The following is a 21423-nucleotide window of genomic DNA, read 5'->3' as shown; positions in this document are numbered from 1 at the left end:
AGGCTAATTAGTAAAAATTATTAGTACATGGCAGCACAGAAACCAGCGCAATTATGATTAAAATGTAATAATCAGCCCTGCAGCATCATTATATAAGACCGGCAAACCTCATTTTCTGCTTGATAAATTGTGACGACCCCTAATCTTAGCTTCTCAACAGCTGCTCAGAACCCACTGAGCATGTGAGTGTCACAGACACTTTCCAAGATGGTGACCCCCTGTGACAAGTTTGAAGTCCTGGATCATTGCTGCTATTGACAAGCTGAAACTTTAGGCTGCTGCAATAAATTCAGTATATAAAATATGGCAATGTAGCCATATTCCTTTTAGGGTTTAGTTCTCCTTTAACCTTACTGAAACCTCATAGAGGAGAATGTATCATTGACAACTATACTCAAATGTGAAGTTCCTTACCAAGTTTAGAAAATACAGAATAAATTTTGGCTCGGGTGTTCTCAGATACTTCCATGACTGCAAAGCTGAAGCAGTTGGCAGGTAGTGGCGTTACACCCTGGTCTTCTTGAAGTTGTCCGGCTAAAGGTTTCTGTGCATCTAGTCAAAATCATACAAAAGATTATTTAAACACATGTCGAAAAGCAACCTGCTTACATGGAAAAAAGTTTAAATGTTGACCATGTAAAGTTAATAGTTTCCTCTAGTTAAAGAAGTTAACTTTTAGTATGTGATAGAATCTCCTATTCTTAGCAACTTTGCAATTTTTTTATTTATTATTATTATTCATATATATATATATATATATATATATATATATATATATATATATATATATATATATATATATATATATATAATTATTTGCCTTCTCTTCTGCCTATTTCCAGCTTTCAAACAGAGGTCAAAACAATTACCCTGTGTGGCATTAACTAAATAGGCTGTTTTTTCTTCTAATAAGGATTAATTATATCTTAGTTGGGATCAAGAACAAGCTACTGTTTTATCATTACAGAGAAAAAGGAAATCAATTTTAAAAATCAGGATTATTTGTTTATAATGGAGTCTATGGGAAATGGCCTTTATGTAATTTGTAGCTTTTTGGATAATGGGGTTCTGGATAAGGGATCCCATACCTGTATCTCGAAAATCTCTAAAGATTTGAGGTTTTAGGACAATTCCTAGAGAGAAATAATCTGTAAACATATATTTTTCAAAAGTCGAATTTAAGAGTAGTGTGAATTTTTTTTTAAACTCTAATAAATTAGATTTTATTGGCAATTCGAATGGTATATTATTTATGAAAAAATTAGAATGTCTACAATTCCAACTCTACAAATCAAATTTGAATCGAGTTTTCCTCCAAAAAAAACCTTGCCTTTTGTGCATCAATTTCAAGCAAAACTTGGCAAATATTTGGCTCATCACTACTAGTAACATCTTCAAATAGTTCAATGGACCTCTGCCATGGACTACAAGAACTCGGCAGGTTTTAGGTGGAGAATAGTCGAATTAGAACTGTTTCCAGGGTCAAGTGATAAATCTCACATTCAAATTCGAGTTGGTCGTTTTAAATACAAATTTGTGAGTTTTAACCCAAAAATATTTGTAAATCTACCCCTTAAAGTCTGAATTGATTAAAACCGGTCCAGTAAAACCATTGCAGCTCTCACTGACTTCTACAAAATTTTGCATTAGAGGTTTTCATGGCTTTTTAGAGCTTTTATGAAATATAGGAAAACCAAAAAATTTTCAGAAAACACAATTCGATTGTTAGTAAATGAGCTCCATATTCCCTGCAGCTCCCGTGTTTTCTAATTAGCACTTCATTACCTAGAGTGTGAGTCTCCATTAGTTTATTGTGCTCATAAAACATTATCACAGAGCATGCTGACAGTTTGTTTGACAGAGAAGTGTAATAGCTGAAAAACAAGTATAAATAAAATACCTAAATACTGAAGACAAGTTCAATGAAACAATATACACTTTTATTACAATTAAACTTACCAATGATTCTCCCGTACTCATCTTGTTTAACTTCAAGCTCTGCCTCTTCTTGTTTCCACATATTTAGCAGAAGTTTAGGAGCTGTCTCGTTTTTCTTTCCCCTCCAAGCTGTAATGTGTGCAATGGTTTTTGGGTTGTCACAAAATTCCACTAATATCCCAAGCACCAGGTTATTCATACTCTTCATATTAAGCTTAGAAAGAAAATAGCTGGATTAAAATGTGAACCATTTATAATTACTCCTTGGTACTACATAACATTGCACATGCCAAGTGCTAATACAGTAATTAGGGATGCACTAAATCCTTAATTTTTGGATTTGCTTGAACATCAATTCAACCAAAACAAGGTTTTGCAAACAGATGTGACTGTTCAGATTTGCAGGCTGGATCTTGCTGGGAGTGGGTAGGGTCTGGGGCAGACCAGGGTGTGTATGGGCTTTAAAGGTATGGCTGTGCTAATCTAAATTACAATATTCATTAATGACACTTTAATGAACTGAAATATTATGAAATTAAAGCACAATGACTATACTCACAGCAAGTAAATCCAAAATGATAAACATGCCTTCTTTTTCCAGAAAATAGTCCTCAGAGGAGAAACATCCAATTACACAACACCTAAACAAACAAGGGAACTATTTGTTAATTCTATATTCAAGTAATTGTTATAGGAATATGGATTTAATAGAAATTTTACGTAATAAACAATAACCTACAGTTTCATGCTGGAAGTAGCAAAGACAAAAACACATAATGAGCATAGGAATATAGAAACAGGCAACTCCTGCTTCAGACTAGAAGTATGGAATCTGCATGTTTGATATATACAGGTATAAGACCTTTTATTCAGAATGCTTGGAACCTGGGGTTTTCCAGATCCGGTACCTTTCTGTAATTTGGATCTTCACACCTTAAGTCTGCTGAAAATAATTTAAACATGAAAAACCCCAATAGGATTGTTTTGCCACCAACAAGGTGCTGTTTTATTATTACAGAGAAAAAAAGGAAATCAGAGTTATTTTGCTCAAAATGCACTCTATGTGAGATTGCTTTCCCATAATTTTAACTTTCTGGATACTGGGTTTCTGAACAAGGGATTCCATATGTGTAAACTCACCTATTGTTTGGCACAGACTATGCTGACTCATTATAAATATATGCTAATGATAATAATAACTACTGCTGCTCAAACTGTTGCTAAAAATGACTAAATCTGAAATTCAACATAAAATTACAGTGCACTAATAACTTATAAATTATCAGCCTTTGGTGATATCTGTATAATCTAATGTATGTGCCCGAATGGAGGACCTAATACCCATACACATTGCCCTACACAATTATAGAGTGTGGGGAGAGCAGTGACATCTAGGAAGTGCTGAATGAAAAGTGAAAGTAATTGACTGCCCCGCCTCTATGCCTAAGGCATAGAGGCGTGGGCAGGTAATATTTGATTGACAGCTCAGATATTTAAAAGCCTTTATAACAGGTATGGATGCTTTAATACAGGTACTTTTTTATTCAGACTTTTAGTAGCCTCAGGGTTTGATAAATCTCACAAAATCTAAGTTTTTTTTTCCTTCGAAAAAATTGTTTCCCCCTTTAAAACTCCGACCAGAAAAAAAAACGGTCTTATTAAATAACCCCCTTAATGGAGAAGGAAACCCAGTCGGCGCAAAAACCCTCCCCCCTCCCGTTTGTTGCCCACCCTCCCTCCTCCCCCCTGGCCTACCCGTCCCGCTGGGAAAATGCCCCTAACTTGTTACTTACCCTTCCGCGCTGGTCCAGTCCAGGGAGTTCACAGACGACATCTTCTTCCACGCGATCTTCTTCCTGCTATGAACGGCGCATGCGCAGTAGGAGCATTTCGCCGGTACGATCTACTGCGCATGCGCCAAAAGTCACAAAGTGACTTTTGGCGCATGCGCAGTAGATCCGTACCGCCAAAATACTCCTACTGCGCACGCGCCAAAACGCCAGTCAAAGCAGGAAGAAGATCGCGTGGAAGAAGATGTCAACTGTGAACTCCCTGGACTGGACCAGCGCAGAAGGGTAAGTAACAAGTTAGGGGCATTTGCCCAGCGGGACGGGTAGGCCAGGGGGGAGGAGGGAGGGTGGGCAACACACGGGAGGAGGGTTTTTGCGCTGACTAGGTTTCCTTCTCCTTTAAAGTTATGTCTGTTTAATAGACCTATGTTAATGCTCATTCAAATGCTGTTAAAATAATCTGATTTTTTTTAATTGATTTTAATATTGCTGTAAGGTAGAAACTGATATAGTGAACCGGTACTTACCAAACACAGTCCAGCGTACAAAATATAAGCTTGTTGTGGCCAAGTCCACTATAATACTTTGACTGGTCCATGTTTAGTAGCTGAAGAAGAACATCTACCCCTTCTGACCCAAATAAATCCTGTGTTATGCAAAATAACGTCATTAATCATTTAGCTTATATATTAGGAACACTTGTAAATTAATTACTCCTAAATGTAGATAGACCTCCTTTGTGTATGCTTTGTTATTGTGCATATTTGAGCTCACTACAGAAAAAAAATCACTCACTCTCTATTTATTCGTATGGGATTTTTAGAATCGTACTTATCAGTAGGTGATAAATCCTCAAAGGGATCCTGTCATCGGAAAACATGTTTTTTTTCAAAACACATCAGTTAATAGTGCTGCTCCAGCAGACTTCTGCACTGAAATCCATTTCTCAAAAGAGCAAACAGATTTTCTTATATTCAATTTTGAAATCTGACATGGGGCTAGACATTTTGTCAATCTCCCAGCTGCCCCTGGTCATGTGATTTGTGCCTGCACTTTAAGAGAGAAATGCTTTCTGGCAGGCTGCTGTTTTTCCTTCTCAATGTAACTGAAGGAGTCTGAGTGGGACTTGGGTTTTTACTATTGAGTGTTGTTCTTAGATCTACCAGGCAGCTGTTACCTTGTGTTAGGGAGCAGCTATCTGGTTACCTTCACATTGTTCTTTTGTTTGGCTGCTGGGGGGGGGAGGGAAGGGAGGGGGTGATGTCACTCCAACTTGCAGTATAGCAGTAAAGAGTGATTGAAGTTTATCAGAGCACAAGTCACATGACTTGGGACAGCTGGGAAATTGACAATATTGATTCCTTTTGAAAAAATCTTTTTTTCCCATGACAGTATCCCTTTAAGTGTTTTGCTAAATGAATTGTATAAATCTCTTGCTGCCTAAAGCATAATGGCAATGTGGTTATTTACAGTGCTGGATATTCCATATTTGCGCAATCCATGCTAATGCCAAATGTTATAATATGCAGTAAGCTGTATGCTGACTTTATGTGAATAGAGGGTACAATAACTATCCTACACATGAAGAAAGAACAGAACCCTTTACCATTGCACAGAGCATTAGAAACAGACCTAATGGTAAGCAGTAACTCCTTTCTTTAGTGTTTGCAACATACAAACCTTCCTGTGAAGATCATTTCCACAGACTGTAGACAAAATGAAAAGTATATCCGTCTGGATTTCCAGCAGTATAGCATCTTCATTCTCACTGGAACCATTAACAATTTTCCTCAGTATTCCTTGTATAAACATACACAGACAATCATTATTGAGAATGAGAACTGTAGCATTAAGGTGTATTTTTATACTTTTATATCATAACAATTAAAATCCAGATCTGCTTTTACTTTGTGAGGCTGTTTTTATGTAGTTTCATGTGTAAAAAGCTATTTTTGGGATAACTTGAACATGAGCACATGGCCCACAAAAGTACCAGGGAAACTGAACTCTTATCTTATATACACACAGATTTATGCATCTGCTACCTTATTTTATGAAATAATATATTGAGCTGACTTGTTTTAGCAATGTATCATTTATTACTGAGTATTTTCAGTTGCTTCTGAAAAGTATATTTTAATGGGATTCTACTGTCCCTTAAAGGCAGAGGCACACAAAAAGATTCAGGGAGATTTAGTTGCCTGGCGAGATGGCACTTGGAGCACTTCGTTTTCCAAAGTCACCCGAAGTTGCCTCACAAAGAAAGTTCGGGCGACTTCGGAAAACGAATCACTCTAAGTGCAATCCCGCCAGCGATTTCGATTCTAGCCAGCGGGAAGGCTTTTCGGAGAGACTAGACGCCGTAGAACAGATATTTATATAATTAGAAGCCTTAATGTGTTTCCCAAGCAGGAAATCTGGTAATAATGTGTGTGTAACATATTACTGAGGTTATCTAATGAAATGCACTAAGTTTACCCAGTTGCAGTAACTAGTGATGTGCGGGCCGACCCAATACCCTTGCTCCTCGCGGGTGGCAGGCTGGTGCGGGTTGAGCTCTTCTCCTGCTCTCACCGCCCGCCACCTTCCGACTTCCGGTTTTATAGTCTCGCGTCTGCTTGCACCACCCCTTTTGTGCACGAGTCTATAAAAGGACCCCGGAAGTGCTGGTGCGGGCTGGAGCAGGGCGGGTTAGGGTCGGGTGCGGGTCAGGAAAACTAGCAGTAACCTATAACAATCTATCAGCAGGTAACACTCACTGGTCATCTGTTTAAAAGCAAACATCTTATTGGTTGCTATCGGCATCTCGCTTTTGGGCAAATGTATTGCCTTTTTATTACACATGGGGTATTTTCTTTTTTTTTTCCAAACAAAAAAAACCTTGATTTCTACAAAATATTTTTTGCTAATTTACTTATGGAAAAAAACAAGAAAATGCATCTACAATCACATTATTCTACCAACTTTTTTTTTAAAAAAGCCAGGATTTGGTCGCAGAATTTTCATATTTGAGTTTGACATTGTTTTTAATTGATAAAGTCTTGAAAAGTCAAGTGCAGAAAAATCTAATTTGAATTTGGGATTTTTTTCTATCGATTTTCTTGATTATGGAAAAAACCCAAACTGAAACATTAACAAATACTGCACAAGTCTAAAATATAAAATGACTCTAGAGAACCACCCTTCAGAATTACTGTTGGGGAGACTTCATACTGTGCATGAATTTGTCCCATAAGTTTTGCATTTGTGTCAAATTTTTCACAGTGGGCCTAATTCTAGATACTATGGCAAAGTTTGCGTTTTTTTCTCAATTCAAGAAAAAATATGACAAAAACATGAAAGCAAACAGCTGCTTATAAAAAAAAGTTCTATAAAAGTCAATAGTAATTGTCTCTAAAGGTGGCCATAGACCAGGGGTGTCCAAACTACGGCCCGCGGGCCAAATGCGGCCCGCGATCCAATTTTAATTGGCCCGCAGCAAAGAGCAGAAGTGGAGCCGAAGTCACAGCAGCACGTCGCAGTGATTTTTTAAACATTCTGTCACTCCCCCTCCCTCCCAGAAACCAGGCATGAAAAAAAGCTACACTGCTAAAAAAAAACCCGATCGATCCTCTGGCTCAACTCCCCCTTTGATAGTACAAATACGGTCTCCGTTACGTCTCCGTTACATACCAGCTCTCCTTCTGCAGCTGCCGGCTCCCCCCTCCCTGCCAGAAACTAAAGGTGGACTCCGACTGTGACTTACATTTCCTGCTGCCGCACATTCATTTCTATGGGATCACTGAGAGACGCGAGTGTTGAATGTGCTGCAGCTTGATCCTGCTTATCTAACGCCTGTATCAGTGATCACATAGAAATGAATGTGCGGCAGGAGGGAAGTAAGTCACAGTCGGAGTCCACCTTTAGTTTCTGGCAGGGAGGGGGAGCTCCAGAGGGAGTGCTTGTGTGCAAAGGAGGAGACAGAGTTTTAAGCTTTTTTTTCATGCCTGTTTCTGAGAGGGAGGGGGAGTTACAGAAGGTGAGTGTCTAACGGAGAAAGAATAAACAATTGAAATAAAAGTTATTATAGACTACAGAGGCTGGATGTGGGGGTGGGTAAGTGCTGTCTATGGGGACAGAAGAAGATCAGTGCAGTAGGGCACTAACATACCATAATGGCTTCACATTTAATTTTGCCTGGATCCAGCAGCTTCATGAATATATACTTAATGGTTTGAATCAAACAATGTCAGGCTGATTGGTCGGCACCCACACATTTTCATCTCACCAAATCTGGCCCTCGTTGTAAAAAGTTTGGACACCCCTGCCATAGACTCAAAGATCCGCTCGTTTGGCAACATCACCAAACGAGCGGATCTTTCCCCGATATGCCACTAACGGCATGGCTATATCAGGGGTAATTCGAACGTTCGGGCATATGGCTGAACGATCGAATTACGATGCGCCAAGGTGCTCAGACGGGTCGGTCGGTTAAAAGTCAAACCTTCCCGATTGATATCGTGGCCAGATATCGATCGGGAAGACCCATCGGAAGCCCCCATACACGGGCAGATAAGCTGTCAAATCGGTCCAAACAACCGATATTGGCAGCTTTATCTGCCCGTGTATGGCCACCTTAACTACTTTATTTATTTTTCCAGTTCATTAGCATTTAAGATTTTCAGTTTCACTGAAAATGATTGCAACAATGAGATACTTACTTCAACAAAATTTCAAACATGACTATTTCGACTTATAACTTATTTTTAAAATAAGCTAGCATTTAATGGAAAATAACACAAAAAGACACTTGCATTTAGTTGCATTCTTTTCACCACTTTTTTCCTCAAATTTGAATTGTTTAAAACTGGCCTCCATGTAGTATAACTAGTTTTATGATCTCAAAGAGTAGGTTGTAATAATAGCCCATAAAGAAATAGCATAAAAACACCATCTGATATGCCCACAAACAAATGTCTGATGTGCATATTACCACTGAAACTTGGGCTATGTCCAAGACCCACCAGGGAGGGTTTTTAGCAAACAAACTTCTCTTTATGAACACAATCCCTCTTGTCCCAAACTGCATTGTAAAGGCAAGTATGAAGAATATGTTTTGATTTACCTAGGAGTTGATTAATTGCTCCCTGATCACACAGGTCCTGGTTCACAGTCTCATCCCCTATGGACACAACAGACCTCAGCAGCCTCAAACTGTAACGCATTTGGGCATGTTTGTTGCCTCGACCTCCTGCACCATGGAAACAGTTGCCTTGCCCAGAAAATGCATCTGACACAAGATACATGTTTATTAGACAGAATAATTCATTGCAGCTTGAAATTGTATGCCTTATTGTAGTTTTGGAACGTGCCGGAGCACTCCAATTTCAATTCTGTTTGCTGGAGGCCAAGAGGGACTTAGTAGAAAATAATATGATATAACAAAAAAGAAATAAAAATTTCATCCAGAACATTATTTTATAAATGATATATTAATTTTTCATTGAAATTTACAAATATAAATGTCTTTGAAAATTGGTTACTAGGCCCCTACTGGTTGCAAATTAAATTATTTTGATAAATTTAACATGGTTTTTTTTCATAACACTTAAAGGGGCAGATTTATCAAGGGATCGAAGTGTATTCGAGGGAATTTTCTAAATAAAAAAAATCGAAGTAATTTTACCACTGAATAGGATACTACGACTTCAAATTTACTTTGATTCGAAGTAAAAATAGTTGACTTCAATACTTCGCCAAATTAAACCTGCCGAGCTGCTATGTTAGCCTATGGGGACCTTCTACAACCATTTTCAAAGTCTTTACACATCGAAGTAAAATCGTCCGATTGTACGCTAAAATCGCTCAAATCGTTTGAGTTGAACAATTTTACGTTGACTGTTCTATGGTCGAATTCCGTGAAAAATACTTCAAGTTAGATATTCGAATTCAAAGTATTTTAATTTGATTGTCAAATTTTGAAGTATTTTACACTTCAAAATTCGACCTTTGATAAATCTGCCCCTTAACTAAGTACAGTATTTATTTGTATTATCAGTAATTATATAAAGTAATTATATAAAGCAAATGGATGCCGAGTGTTCTTTAAAAGGAGAAGGAATAGCATTTTACACTTGGGGGTGCCAAAAGTTAGGCATCCCCAAGTGATTACTTTTACTTAACTGACACCCAGGGCCGACGCTCCTATCAGCAGAAAACCGCACCGGCTCGTGTTTCTTCTAGCGACCAACATGAAGAGATCCTCTTCCTGGCGGAAAGCCAGACTTTAATGAAAAAGCCGAATATTTCGCTCTACTGCGCATGCGTCTGCCCCGGGAAATTTGAAAACCGATGAAGCAGGAAGAGGATCTCTCTGTGGTACTCACTAGAGAAACCCCGGGCCGGTGCAGTTTTCTGCTGATCAGAGCACCAGCCCGGGGTGTCAGGTAAGTAAAAGTATTTACTTGGAGTGCCTAACTTTTGCCACCCAATTGTAAAATGCTATTCCTTCTACTTAAAAGGAACAGTTTAGAGTAAAAATAAAAAATGGGTAAATAGGCTGTGCAAAATAAAAATCTTTCTAATATAGTAATGTATGAAGGCTGTAGTGACTGGATGTGTAACATAATTGCCAGAACACTACTTCCTGCTTTTCAGCTCTCTAACTCTGAGTTAGTCAGGGACTTGAAGGAGGACCACATGGAACATAACTGTTCAGTGAGTTTGCAACTGATCCTCAGCATTCAGCTCAGATTCAAAAGAAAACCGTTATGTCCCATGTGCCCCCTGTCAAGTCACTGATTGGTTACTGCCTGGTAACCAATCAGTGGAAACCAAGAGAGCTGGATAGCAGGAAGTAGTGTTCTGGCTATTATGTTAGACATCCAGTCACTCCAGCCTTTATACATTACATTTTTGGCTAACTAACTATATTAGAAACATTTTTTATTTTGCACAGCCTATCTATTTACCCAGTTTTTATTTTTATACTGAACAATTCCTTTAATCAAACATTAAAGGGTTTGTGACCTTAGCATAATCCATTATGTTACCTTGGTTTGCACACCATTCCAAAAAAAGTAGGATGCGAGTGTTTCCTTGGCATGTCATGTAATCTTCCAATAGCAAAGGTCCCACTGTTGCCAGGGTAGCGATGGCATGAAGCTGTAAGTCTTCAAAACGAGAAGCAGGCCAGTCATGTTTCCCGGGTTTTTCATAGGCTTTCACATAGTTAAAAAGTGCCAGAACCACTTTTCCATCACTGAATAACTAGAAATGAATTGACAAGTGAATTTGAATCTGTACAGTGCTCTGCAGATCTCTTCACTCTCCTGGCTTAAAGAAAAACTATCACAGGCATGCTCTAAACTGTAGTTTAGCAACATCTGGGGTTAAGCAATGCTAGTATAAAATATTTCCATGCATTTGTATGTTTTTTTTTTGTACCTGTACTGCCGATATATCTCTAGACAAAACCACAATCATATTGAAGAGCAGTTTTTTCATCTCAAAATCTTCATGGTTATGTAATAGTTTTAGACTTTTAACCAATGGGCTGTGACTTTTTACTAAATAAAATAAAAATCAGAAAATAAAAAAAATTAGACCACTAAATGAAACAATTAAACAAGTAACAAATAAATTCCCTGCAGAGATAGCTTACCTTCTGAAAATGTAGCAAATAAAATAAGTTGCTTAGCAAATCCACTTTCCTGAAAGTACATAAAAAGTGATAACATAAAAATGCATGGGAGAAATACTGAAGATACATGCTCACGCACACATGCTTGATTTAATTTACATTAATATTAGCAAAAGTGTGGGCCTTAAGAAGTTGTACTGTTACTTGCAGCTTCCCTAAACAGCCTGACAAAGCTGAACATGTTAGAAATTACAATTTTGAGTTCAATGGGATGACAGGAATGTTACCTGCAATTTTATATTTCAGTTAGGAGCACTGTCTACCTAAGGCTATGGGCACACATACTGTTGTCAGCCCTGAGGTGGCTCCTTTTGCATATATGGGCTGACCTCAGCTTCAGCTCCGCCATGTGTGTGCACTCAGGCTGATTGCATTCAAATCAACGGAGCAGGGGCACTAAGCAGATCTGCTTCTCTCAGCCTGCAAAAATATGCGGACTACATGTCGGAGCCTTCAGCCTGTGTACCCATAGCCTAAATATAGCTGAACAGTCACACTACTATCATTTCGATAGTAGCCAGGGTAGTAAATGAGTAGTAAATTTACCCCCAAATCACCCAGGTTTCCGTCACACTGCTGTCATCTACTGATTCAAGCTCTCATAAGGCAGCCAACACAACAATTTAACGATTGCTACCCTATCTGGATCCCTGGTTCAGGGTTCAAGTGATTGACACCACAGGGACAGCCAGCCCTCCTGATTCAGACTCTCTAGAGGGTAAGTACCTGATAATAAAACTAGGGATGCACCGAATCCAGGATTCGGTTTGGGAATCGACCTTTTTCAGCAGGATTCGGATTCGGCCAAATCCATCTGCCAGGCCAAACCTAATCCAAATATTAGGGGCGGGAAGGGAAATCGTGTGAATTTTTTGTCACAAAACAAAACAAGTAAAATATGTTTTCCCATTTCCAAATTAGGATTCGGATTCGGTATTTGGCAGAATCTGTCACGTAGGATTCGGGGGTTCAGGCGAATCCAAAATAGTGGATTCGGTGCATCCCTAAATAAAACACAAAGAGAGGCACATTTAACAAGGGTTGAATTTCGAATTCATGTGAGTTTTTTAAAACTTCCATACATTCCCATAAACTCAAAATCGAATTGAAAAAACTTGAATGTCAGGAAGGCTGCAAACATCATCAAATTGATCCGTGGACCTCTCCCATTGACTTATACAACAATTCGGCAGGTTTATGGTGGATTTGTCGTATTTGAGTTCTTAAGGGGCCAGAGTATGATAAATCTTGAAATTTGAATGAAAAAATTTGGATAATTTACAATTCGAATTTGAGAGATTTGAGAAAAAAATTTCAAATATTCAAAATAATGATCAATGGGCTCGTTTTGATATAGATAACAAAATTTAAAAAAAATCCAAAATGTTTGATTATTGTTTTTTCAACTGAATAAAACTTGAATACGGTACCTCTAATTTGTGAGTTTACAAGTAGGGATGCACCGAATCCAGGATTCGGTTCGGGATTCGGCCAGGATTCGGCCTTTTTCAGCAGGATTCAGCCGAATCCTTCTGCCCTGCCAAACCGAATCCAAATCCTAATTTGCATATGCAAATTAGGGGTGGAGAGGGAAATTGCATGACTTTTTGTCTATAAACAAGGAAGTAAAACATTTTTCCCCTTCCCACCCCTAATTTGCATATCCAAATTAGGGTTCGGATTGGGTTCGGTATTCGGCCGAATCTTTCGCGAAGGATCCGGGGGTTCGGCCGAATCCAAAAAAGTGGATTCGGTGCATCCCTGTTTACAAGCGCAAAAACATTTGAAAAACTTGAATTAAAAGATTGATTAAATTTTGCATAGACTAATTCCCATTGAATTCTACATTTACTTGGCAGCTTTTAAATGCCAAATGTCTAAATTCAAGTTTTGCATGTTTTTTGCTTAATAAATTCTAGTTTTTGAAACTCTAATTCGAATTTGTGAGAATTGGCTAATAAATTGCATTGTGGAAAAAATTCCTCGGCACTAGCAATCTTTAAGGAAACTAACCACATGTGAGTTTGCTAATGACGCAGGGTTTAGAGATGAAAAAAAATCATCATTTTATCTGAATGGGCTTTGCATGAAGAGAAACTTTTAAGTTTTAAGGTGCCAACGTTATTCTTCGTATCAAAAGCCTGTTCGGGTAAAATGACCTAGTTTTCTGAGGTTATTGTTACAAAACCACTCTAGATTAGTAAACTCAGAAGACTGAAAGGCATTAGCAATCTTAAATTGGCCCTTAAAGGAAAACTATACCCCCAAAATGAATACTTAAGCAACAGATTGTTTATATCAAAATGAATGACATATTAAAGAATCTTACCAAACTGGAATATATATTTACATAAATATTGCCCTTTTACATCTCTTGCCTTGAACCACCATTTCGTGACTCTATCTGTGCTGCCTCAGAGATCACCTGACCAGAAATACTACAACACTAACTGTAACAGGAAGAAGTGAGGAAGCAAAAGGCAGAACTCTGTCTGTTAATTGGCTCATGTGACCTTACATGTGGTTTGTATGTGTGCACAGTGAATCTTACGATCTCAGGGGGCGGCCCTTATTTTTTAAAATGGCAATTTTCTATTTATGATTACCCAATGGCACATACTACTAAAAAGTATATTATTATGATAATGGTTCATTTACATGAAGCAGGGTTTTACACATGAGCTGTTTTACTCAGTATCTTTTAATAGAGACCTACATTGTTTGGGGGGTATAGTTTTCCTTTAAGTGAGTGATGTTTAGACTGGAAAAGCCAATAAACACGCTGTATGAAAAGCATCAAAGACAAGCACCAGTTATTTTATTCATCTGAGCATAGCAAATAACATGGCAAATATTTAACACCTGCTTTGGGACAAAATGGAAATCACCAGATGGTTATTATACAAAATGCTTTATCTGAGCACAGATTTCCTTACAATTAATGGCAGCACGCTGTTCTCTGCTATCAGTGTGGTGATAACCAGGAGATCATTTCGCAGCTGGCGATCATAATGTTTGAAGCCATTTGTCAACAGACGGACAAAGGAATCTTTCAGAGCACTAGGGGATATACAATATATCAGTGCCATTCAAAACAAAGTAAAAAATTATGTACAGTAGATCTTAGCGTCATGCTTACTAGATGCATTCAGTGTTGCTCAGTTGATTGATTATTTCATCCTTTGGTCCATTTTCAAGCAGGTTCCACAAAATTTCAGAAGAGCGAAAAAGCAATTGTCCGGATGAATCTGGATCACTGAGTCGATAGCAAATTCTGCTTGCACCTTCAGCTTTTGCTATACGCTTGCAGTTTTCTGTTGAATGAACACAGATAATCTATGCTAACTATAAAGTGAGCGCCATATATGGGAGGCAGCATGAGATATAGAGAATAAGAGCTCCGTGGCAGAACCAGATCCCATTTAGCTCCAAGCATCAGTCCATTCAAATGAGTTTTGTCTCGGTCCTAGAACTGGACCAAATTTCCTGCCAACCCTAATATGATATATGCTACTTTTTGTCCTTAGCTAACCTTATTTATTTCAGCACGAACCCATTTAAACGACATACCTGGGGAGCAAGATAAGAGTTGAAGCACTTTCAATAAGGATAACTTTTCCCGTAGCTGATTTTCAACCAGTGTCATTGACAAAATCAGAGTTTCGGCCAAGCCCCCAACCTCAGCCATCTGCACTTTGTAATTCACAGCAGTTGGTTGAAAACCTGTCAATAAAGATAGTCATTTAATTTATTCTACAGTGATAGAATATGAATTACTTTTTCAAAAACAATTTTTACAGTAATCAGTTTAGTATTTTGTATAAAATGTTAGAGAGAAGAAAGTGGCATACAGTATATGGGATTGTTATTCCACTGTGTTTTTGTAGGTAGATATTTGAACATCATTTACATAAAGGATAAAGGAGAACTAAAGCTTAACTAAAGAAGTAGAGTGGAAATGTTGTACATTATGTTTTGGGCTTCTGTACCAGCCCAAGGCAACCACAGCCCTTTAGCAATAAAGATCTGTGTCTCCAAAGATGCCCCTGTAGCTCCGCATCTTCTTTTCTACTGATTCACTGCGCATTCTCTGTGCTGCTGTCACTTACTGAGCTTAGGGACCCACTCACAATATACAGTACACATAGAATAGAAATGTCATAATATAAGGTTGGTAATAATTATTACAGATAATTACTACATGGCAGCACATGAACTATTGCAATAAGCATCAGAATTCAATAATCAGCCTTGTATCATCAGCTTATATTACAGGCCAGCCTGATTTTCTGCTTGATAATTTGTGAGGACCCCTAAACTTAGCATCTCAACAGTTGCTCAGAGCCCACTGAGCATGCCATGTCATGACAAGTCTGAAGCCCTGGATTATTTAATCATTGCTGCTATTGATAAACTAAGACTTTATGTTGGTGCAATAAATTCAGTATATAAAATATGGCATTTTTAGCCATATTTTAGGGGTTATGTCTCCTTTAACAGAGGACAAAGTGTTTACAAACCACACTTTGCATCCCACTGTAAATGTGTGCCCTAATGGAACCCATGCTTGCCCCCACAACATTGCTTTTTGCTCCCCATTCATGATTCATTATACTCAAGGCTTAGATCTCCTATAAGCAACAAGGCTGGTCGCTAAGCACTAATCAGTATAAATTAACTCATTTCTGTATGACATTCTGATGGACACAAAACTGTAGTTTTTTCTTTGCACTGCAAATCAGCCTGATAATTGAGGCTTTTTAGAGAGAGGTAGAATGGAAACACAAACAAGTCTAAACTCACAAGTATCTGCAACATACTGAAAGTTAAAGGTGCAGTTTTGTTTCTGAAACCTTTGTTCCTTTATAAGCAATTAACAAATAATTAATTTTACCTTCAACTTGCTGCCTCACAGGATCTGGATTGTAAAAGTTGATAATAGCATTGCAAAGCTGCATCCTTACTTGGGAACTTGGCACCCGCATCATACATCCTAGAGAAGAATTTTTAAAAGTTTTTAATTGTCAAGAAACATAAATTTTTTTAGCATTTGAATGATTTAACTCTAAAATGTTGTCATTTCAGTGATGCTTGCATCAGTTAGCTCAACTGACATATTTATAGGATATTATTTAATCAGCTTTGGATTTACATTCAAATCTTGATGTAAGACTTGATACACTGAGGTGTGAGCAAAACTGTATTTTATGTCCTTTCTTAAAAAAAGTGTTGCTTTTTTAAAATGTCTCTATTTTATGTCAAATATCTAGACCAGTGATTCACAACCAGTGGCTCATGAGCAACATGTTGCTCACTAACCCCTTGGATGTTGTTCTTAGTGGCCTCAAAGCAGGTGCTTCTTTTTGAATTCCAGGCTTGAGGCAAGTTTTGGCTGTATAAAATCAGTTGTACTGCCAAACAGAGTCTCATGTAGGCTGCCAGTCCACATGGGGGCTAACAGATAGCTAATCAGGGCTGATCCTATCAAATGTGGGGCCCAATTGGGACCATGTTGGCGGGGCCCCTAGACAAAGTGTTGCTGGCTACTGAGACACCAAGTATTTAGGAAAATAAGGGCATACAGGCACAAAATAGAAAGGAAAGGGGCAGACAGGGTAAGAGAGAGAGGGAGGAAATAGAGGAGAGTGGACTGGGCCAATTAGTATGGGCCAAGCTGGTTTCGATTCAGCTTAGGAGCAGGTTTGGTTGGATTGGGGGCAGGCAGGGCCTATCAAGGTTGGAGGAAAGCTGGGCCTATGAGAGTTGGGGGCAGGCTAGACCTATGGAGTTGGGGGATAGGCTGGCTTATCAGAGTTGGGGGTGGGCTGGACCTATGGATTTGGGGATGGGCTGGACTCTCAAAGTTGAGGGCAGGCCAGGCAGCATCAAGGGCTGAGGGAAATATAATCTGTGCTGCCCTGTGGTGCGGGGCCCCCAGAGGTGCGGGGCCCTATTGGTCCAATAGGCCTAAGGCCGGCCCTGTAGCCAATCACAGCACTTATTTGGCACCACAGGAACTTTTTTCATGCTTGTGTTGCTCCCCAACTCTTTTTACATTCGAGTGTGGCTCATGGATTTAAAAAGTTGGGAACCCCTGGTCTAGACAATGGGACAGTTACTATTCTAATAGGACACTGGTTTGGGGCAGAATTTGTTTAAATATCTGCTTTAAATCCAGATTAGCAAAAAAACCTTCCAAGAACAGAACAAGCATGCAGTCAAACAAAATGCAAAGATGTACAATCTAATATCACTTGGGATTCAAATGGAATGCTTGAAAGTGAATGACGAGTGATATCTCACCTAGCTGTGATAATGAATCAGCAACAACCTGAGCATAATTTAGCTCATCTGATGTCTTCTCTTTCAGAAAAGGTAGCCTTAGAGCATAGAGCAATAAGAAAAAAGGTTATGTTTCGTTGTTTTCCAGAAAACTATGGCATATCAGATCATAAGCATTTCTATGATCACAAACTAACCACACCAATTCAGAAGGATTCTCAAAGTCATTGGTCAAGCTAAAGCAAGATGCAGATCTTACTGGGATCCTTTATCAAAAAATCCGTTATCCAAATAATAAACAGTGACAATTACATCATGGTAACTAAAATGCAACAAAATCATATTGGTGGCAAAACACCAAAATGTAATGATTGTTAACAGACTTGATCCAAATTATGAAGGATACCTTAGGTGGAAAACCCCGGGTCCCAAGAATTATGGATAATAGATCTCATAGCTATGTGTGAATTAAGGATGCACAGAATCCATCATTTTTGTTTTCAACCAAATATTGAATCTTTCAAAAAAATTTTGAAATGACCAAATACCATATTAATTCTAATTCAAATATGTGGTTCTGAATTGTTTCTCTTGTCCCATATAAGCCCCTGGGGCCTTAATTCCTAAAACAGTTATATACTGTACACCAGTTACTGTTTCATAATGCTTTTTTCTACATTTTGTGTTCAGACACTGAGCTCCTATGGCTGCGGGTTAAACTGAATGTTCTACTCTGTTAATCTACAAGGCTTTCCTATATAATCATAACAAAAATAAGAAAATGAACTGCACTATTTTTGATTTTGTGAGGCACATTACTTACCCACATAGCTTTAGGATTTCACACATAGGATCTACAAACTCTTTATGGTCTTCTACACGTTCTGCACAAAGATTTAGTATTTGTATTATTTGTGCCAAATCTTTTAATGGCTGTTAAAGACACCAGGTTAAGAAACTACAACCTATGTATAGTTATAGAAAAGAGATATAAGTTTTATATATTTCTATGCATTAAACTGTGGTGGAAATGGTAGTGTTTCCAGCATGGGAATTGATCCAGGTGGAGACATGAAAGTTATTCCTCCAGCCAGAAATTTAAGGAGAGGTTTAAAGGACCAGTAACATAAAAAAAAAAAACATTTAAAAATTCGTGCACAATGAAAAATAAACACCAAGACAAATTAAACTATTAAATAGCAAAGCCTTTATTAAGAAATAACTTACAGATTGTCCACTTTCTGTCCTCTTCAGAAACGGCAAAAAGGCGACCATCCATACAGCAATCGCAGTAGTCTTTCTCCCGTATCATCAGTGCAGCGGCCAGTAATAGCTTGAGCTCCGAGTTCTACAAGTGAAACTATGAAGACTCCATTCGGGCCTAAGCACACGGACCAAGCCAGTGCTCTGAAACGTAGTCCCTCAGCTCATCCCTCAGCGCAGACAGCTGGTGCGTTTGCGTCGCGGGCCACAGACATTATCCAGCACGGAACTACTCTGAACGCTTCCGGTCTCCCGTAAAGTTCCCCGGCCAATCCCAGGTGCATCTACTGATTGAGGGGATGTTGGACTCCCGTGGCCGCCTGCTCGTGGATTGCAGGGAAGAGAGGGTGCCTGACCCCCTTCGGATGAGCATAGGAGCCAGTGGAGCTGATGAACATGCTGTGCGGATGATGATGGGGGGAGCCGGCGGCTGGGTGCTGCTCCCCTAACATGGCAGAAGTGGTCAGTTCCCTCCAGAGGATGAAGAGTAGCCAGAGTGAGGGTGAGCGACGCAAACGCATACGGGAGAAAGACTACTGCGTCCGTGTGGTCAGGTCCGAATGGAGTCTTCATAGTTTCACTTGTAGAACTCACAGCTCAAGCTATTACTGGCCGCTGCACTGATGATAAGGGAGAAAGACTACTGCGCTTGCAGGAGAGGAAAGCCCGTGACACTGTTGCTGCTGGACACCGGGAGGAGGATGAAGGATGATGCCTGTCAATGAATAGCCAGGGAGGAGAAATCGATCTCTGCTGTATGGATGGTCGCCTTTTCGCCGTTTCTGAAGAGGACAGGAAGTGGACAATCTGTAAGTTATTTCTTAATAAAGGCTTTGCTATTTAAAAGTTTAATTTGTCTTGGTGTTTATTTTTCGTTGTGCACTAACGAATTTTTAAATATTTTTTTGGATGTTACTGGTCCTTTAAACAGTTACCAAACAGTTAACAACATTATAGGGATGCAGTTACATAGTAGATGAGGTTGAAAATAAATCATGTCCATCAAGTTCAACCTATGCCTTTGCAGGACCTCTGTTTTAAACTTCACACGGAAATATTGATTTCCCTCAAACTTGTTTTCAGACATTTAACAGCCCACTTAAAAAAAAAAGGATACAATGCCATTGCAGTAATGCTTTGCTACTTTTTTCAGGATTCTCACTTGCCTTTCAGTTAATTCACGCTGTAAAAACACAATAGTATGGAATGAATTAAGAATAGAATAGAATGCAGGGTCTGAAAAAAGAGATCGGAAGGAAAATATTTACATTTATATTTAAATGTTTTGCAAGTGAAAGCAACATGTCTCTGTCTTTTTCTATTCTTTGCACTGCTGGTTCTGACACCTGAAACAACGTAGCAGAAGCCAGGTGATTAACTCATCCGGTAGAGAACTGACCTGCTTTATTTTTTCAAGAGTCAGAACAAGAGAACATAAAATAAATTGTTGATGTAACTACATGAATCTTTATCATTTCTCTTTGAAAAGATTTGTATACCTGAAACATAAAGATTGTTATTTTACTACAATAAGTGAAAACAAGTTAAAAAAATAAAAATAAGGATGGCCAGATGGGAATTTCCTTGGGCTAAAGCCCACTAGGTTCTAAGCCCACCAGAAGATCTTTTTATAGACAAACCATCAATGCAACCCTGGCCTGATCTATAATATGACAAAAAAGTGTATGTTTTACCTCTTAAAGGGAAAGTTACGTCTAAAATAGAATAAGGCTGGAGGGAAATGCTGTATTTTGTATACAAAACATAAACATGAACTTACTGCACCACAAGCCTAATCAAACAAATGATTTATGATTTCAAAGTTGGCCACAGGGGGTCACCATCTTGTAACTTTGTTAAACATCTTTGCAAGACCAAGACTACGCACATGCTCAGTGTGATCTGGGCTGCTTAGGGATCATCATAAATTATCAAAACAGGGAAATAAACAAAGCTGAGTTCTGCATGGCTGGAAAGTAAGGCGGGGGCTCCCCCTGCTGTTCATAAGCATGATTGCTTCCATGCAGAGCAGTTAGGGACAATTCCTATCCACAGCAGTAAATGAAGGAAGAATTTCACTGCAAACAGTCAGGTTTCTTATAAAAACAGTGCACATTTTTTAATTAAAGTATATTGGAGATACACCTCATTTTAAAATCTCTCAAATGTATTTTGCTTTATAAGGATATTGATATGTTCTTATGAATGATCTACAGGAACAGCAATAGTACAGAGTTACAAAAGGCAATATATTACATGTGAAATACAACAGCATCCGCTAGTGATGGGCGAATTACAACCGTTCTCCCGAAACTCGAATTTTGACGCCCGCATCAATTTTAATGCGGCGTTAAAGTCAACGGGAGTCCGAATTGTGTTAATGCGCAACGGTTCTGATTCAAGCGACTTTTCCAACGCACAAATTTGCGCCTGGCAAATTTATTCGCCCATCACTAGTAACCGCAGTTG

General features: G+C 38.7%; 1 protein-coding gene across 4 annotated transcripts in view; it reads right to left on the bottom strand.

Moving 5' to 3' along the window:
• Window positions 1–21423, bottom strand: part of LOC121393066 (cilia- and flagella-associated protein 69-like) — a 37758-nt gene that overhangs the window by 12807 nt on the left and 3528 nt on the right. For 3 of the 4 annotated variants that reach the window (XM_018268775.2, XM_041567442.1, XM_041567441.1), the window contains exons 3-18: window positions 20072–20137; window positions 18515–18624; window positions 17713–17789; window positions 16304–16402; window positions 14980–15132; window positions 14549–14723; window positions 14346–14469; window positions 11371–11419; window positions 11154–11275; window positions 10760–10976; window positions 8833–8997; window positions 5409–5527; window positions 4256–4374; window positions 2498–2579; window positions 1960–2152; window positions 415–552 (exon numbers count right to left, since the gene is read on the bottom strand). In XM_018268775.2, coding sequence (XP_018124264.1) covers window positions 415–552; window positions 1960–2152; window positions 2498–2579; window positions 4256–4374; window positions 5409–5527; window positions 8833–8997; window positions 10760–10976; window positions 11154–11275; window positions 11371–11419; window positions 14346–14469; window positions 14549–14723; window positions 14980–15132; window positions 16304–16402; window positions 17713–17789; window positions 18515–18624; window positions 20072–20137 — 2008 coding nt within the window. Of the gene's footprint in view, window positions 1–414; window positions 553–1959; window positions 2153–2497; window positions 2580–4255; window positions 4375–5408; window positions 5528–8832; window positions 8998–10759; window positions 10977–11153; window positions 11276–11370; window positions 11420–14345; window positions 14470–14548; window positions 14724–14979; window positions 15133–16303; window positions 16403–17712; window positions 17790–18514; window positions 18625–20071; window positions 20138–21423 lie in introns of those variants that run through there. The other variant, XM_041567443.1, reaches the window with a different exon arrangement.

The sequence above is a fragment of the Xenopus laevis genome, chromosome 6S, assembly GCF_017654675.1.
Source record: "Xenopus laevis strain J_2021 chromosome 6S, Xenopus_laevis_v10.1, whole genome shotgun sequence".
Classification (NCBI taxonomy): domain Eukaryota; kingdom Metazoa; phylum Chordata; class Amphibia; order Anura; family Pipidae; genus Xenopus; species Xenopus laevis.
This window is presented reverse-complemented; position numbering and strand designations above follow the sequence as displayed.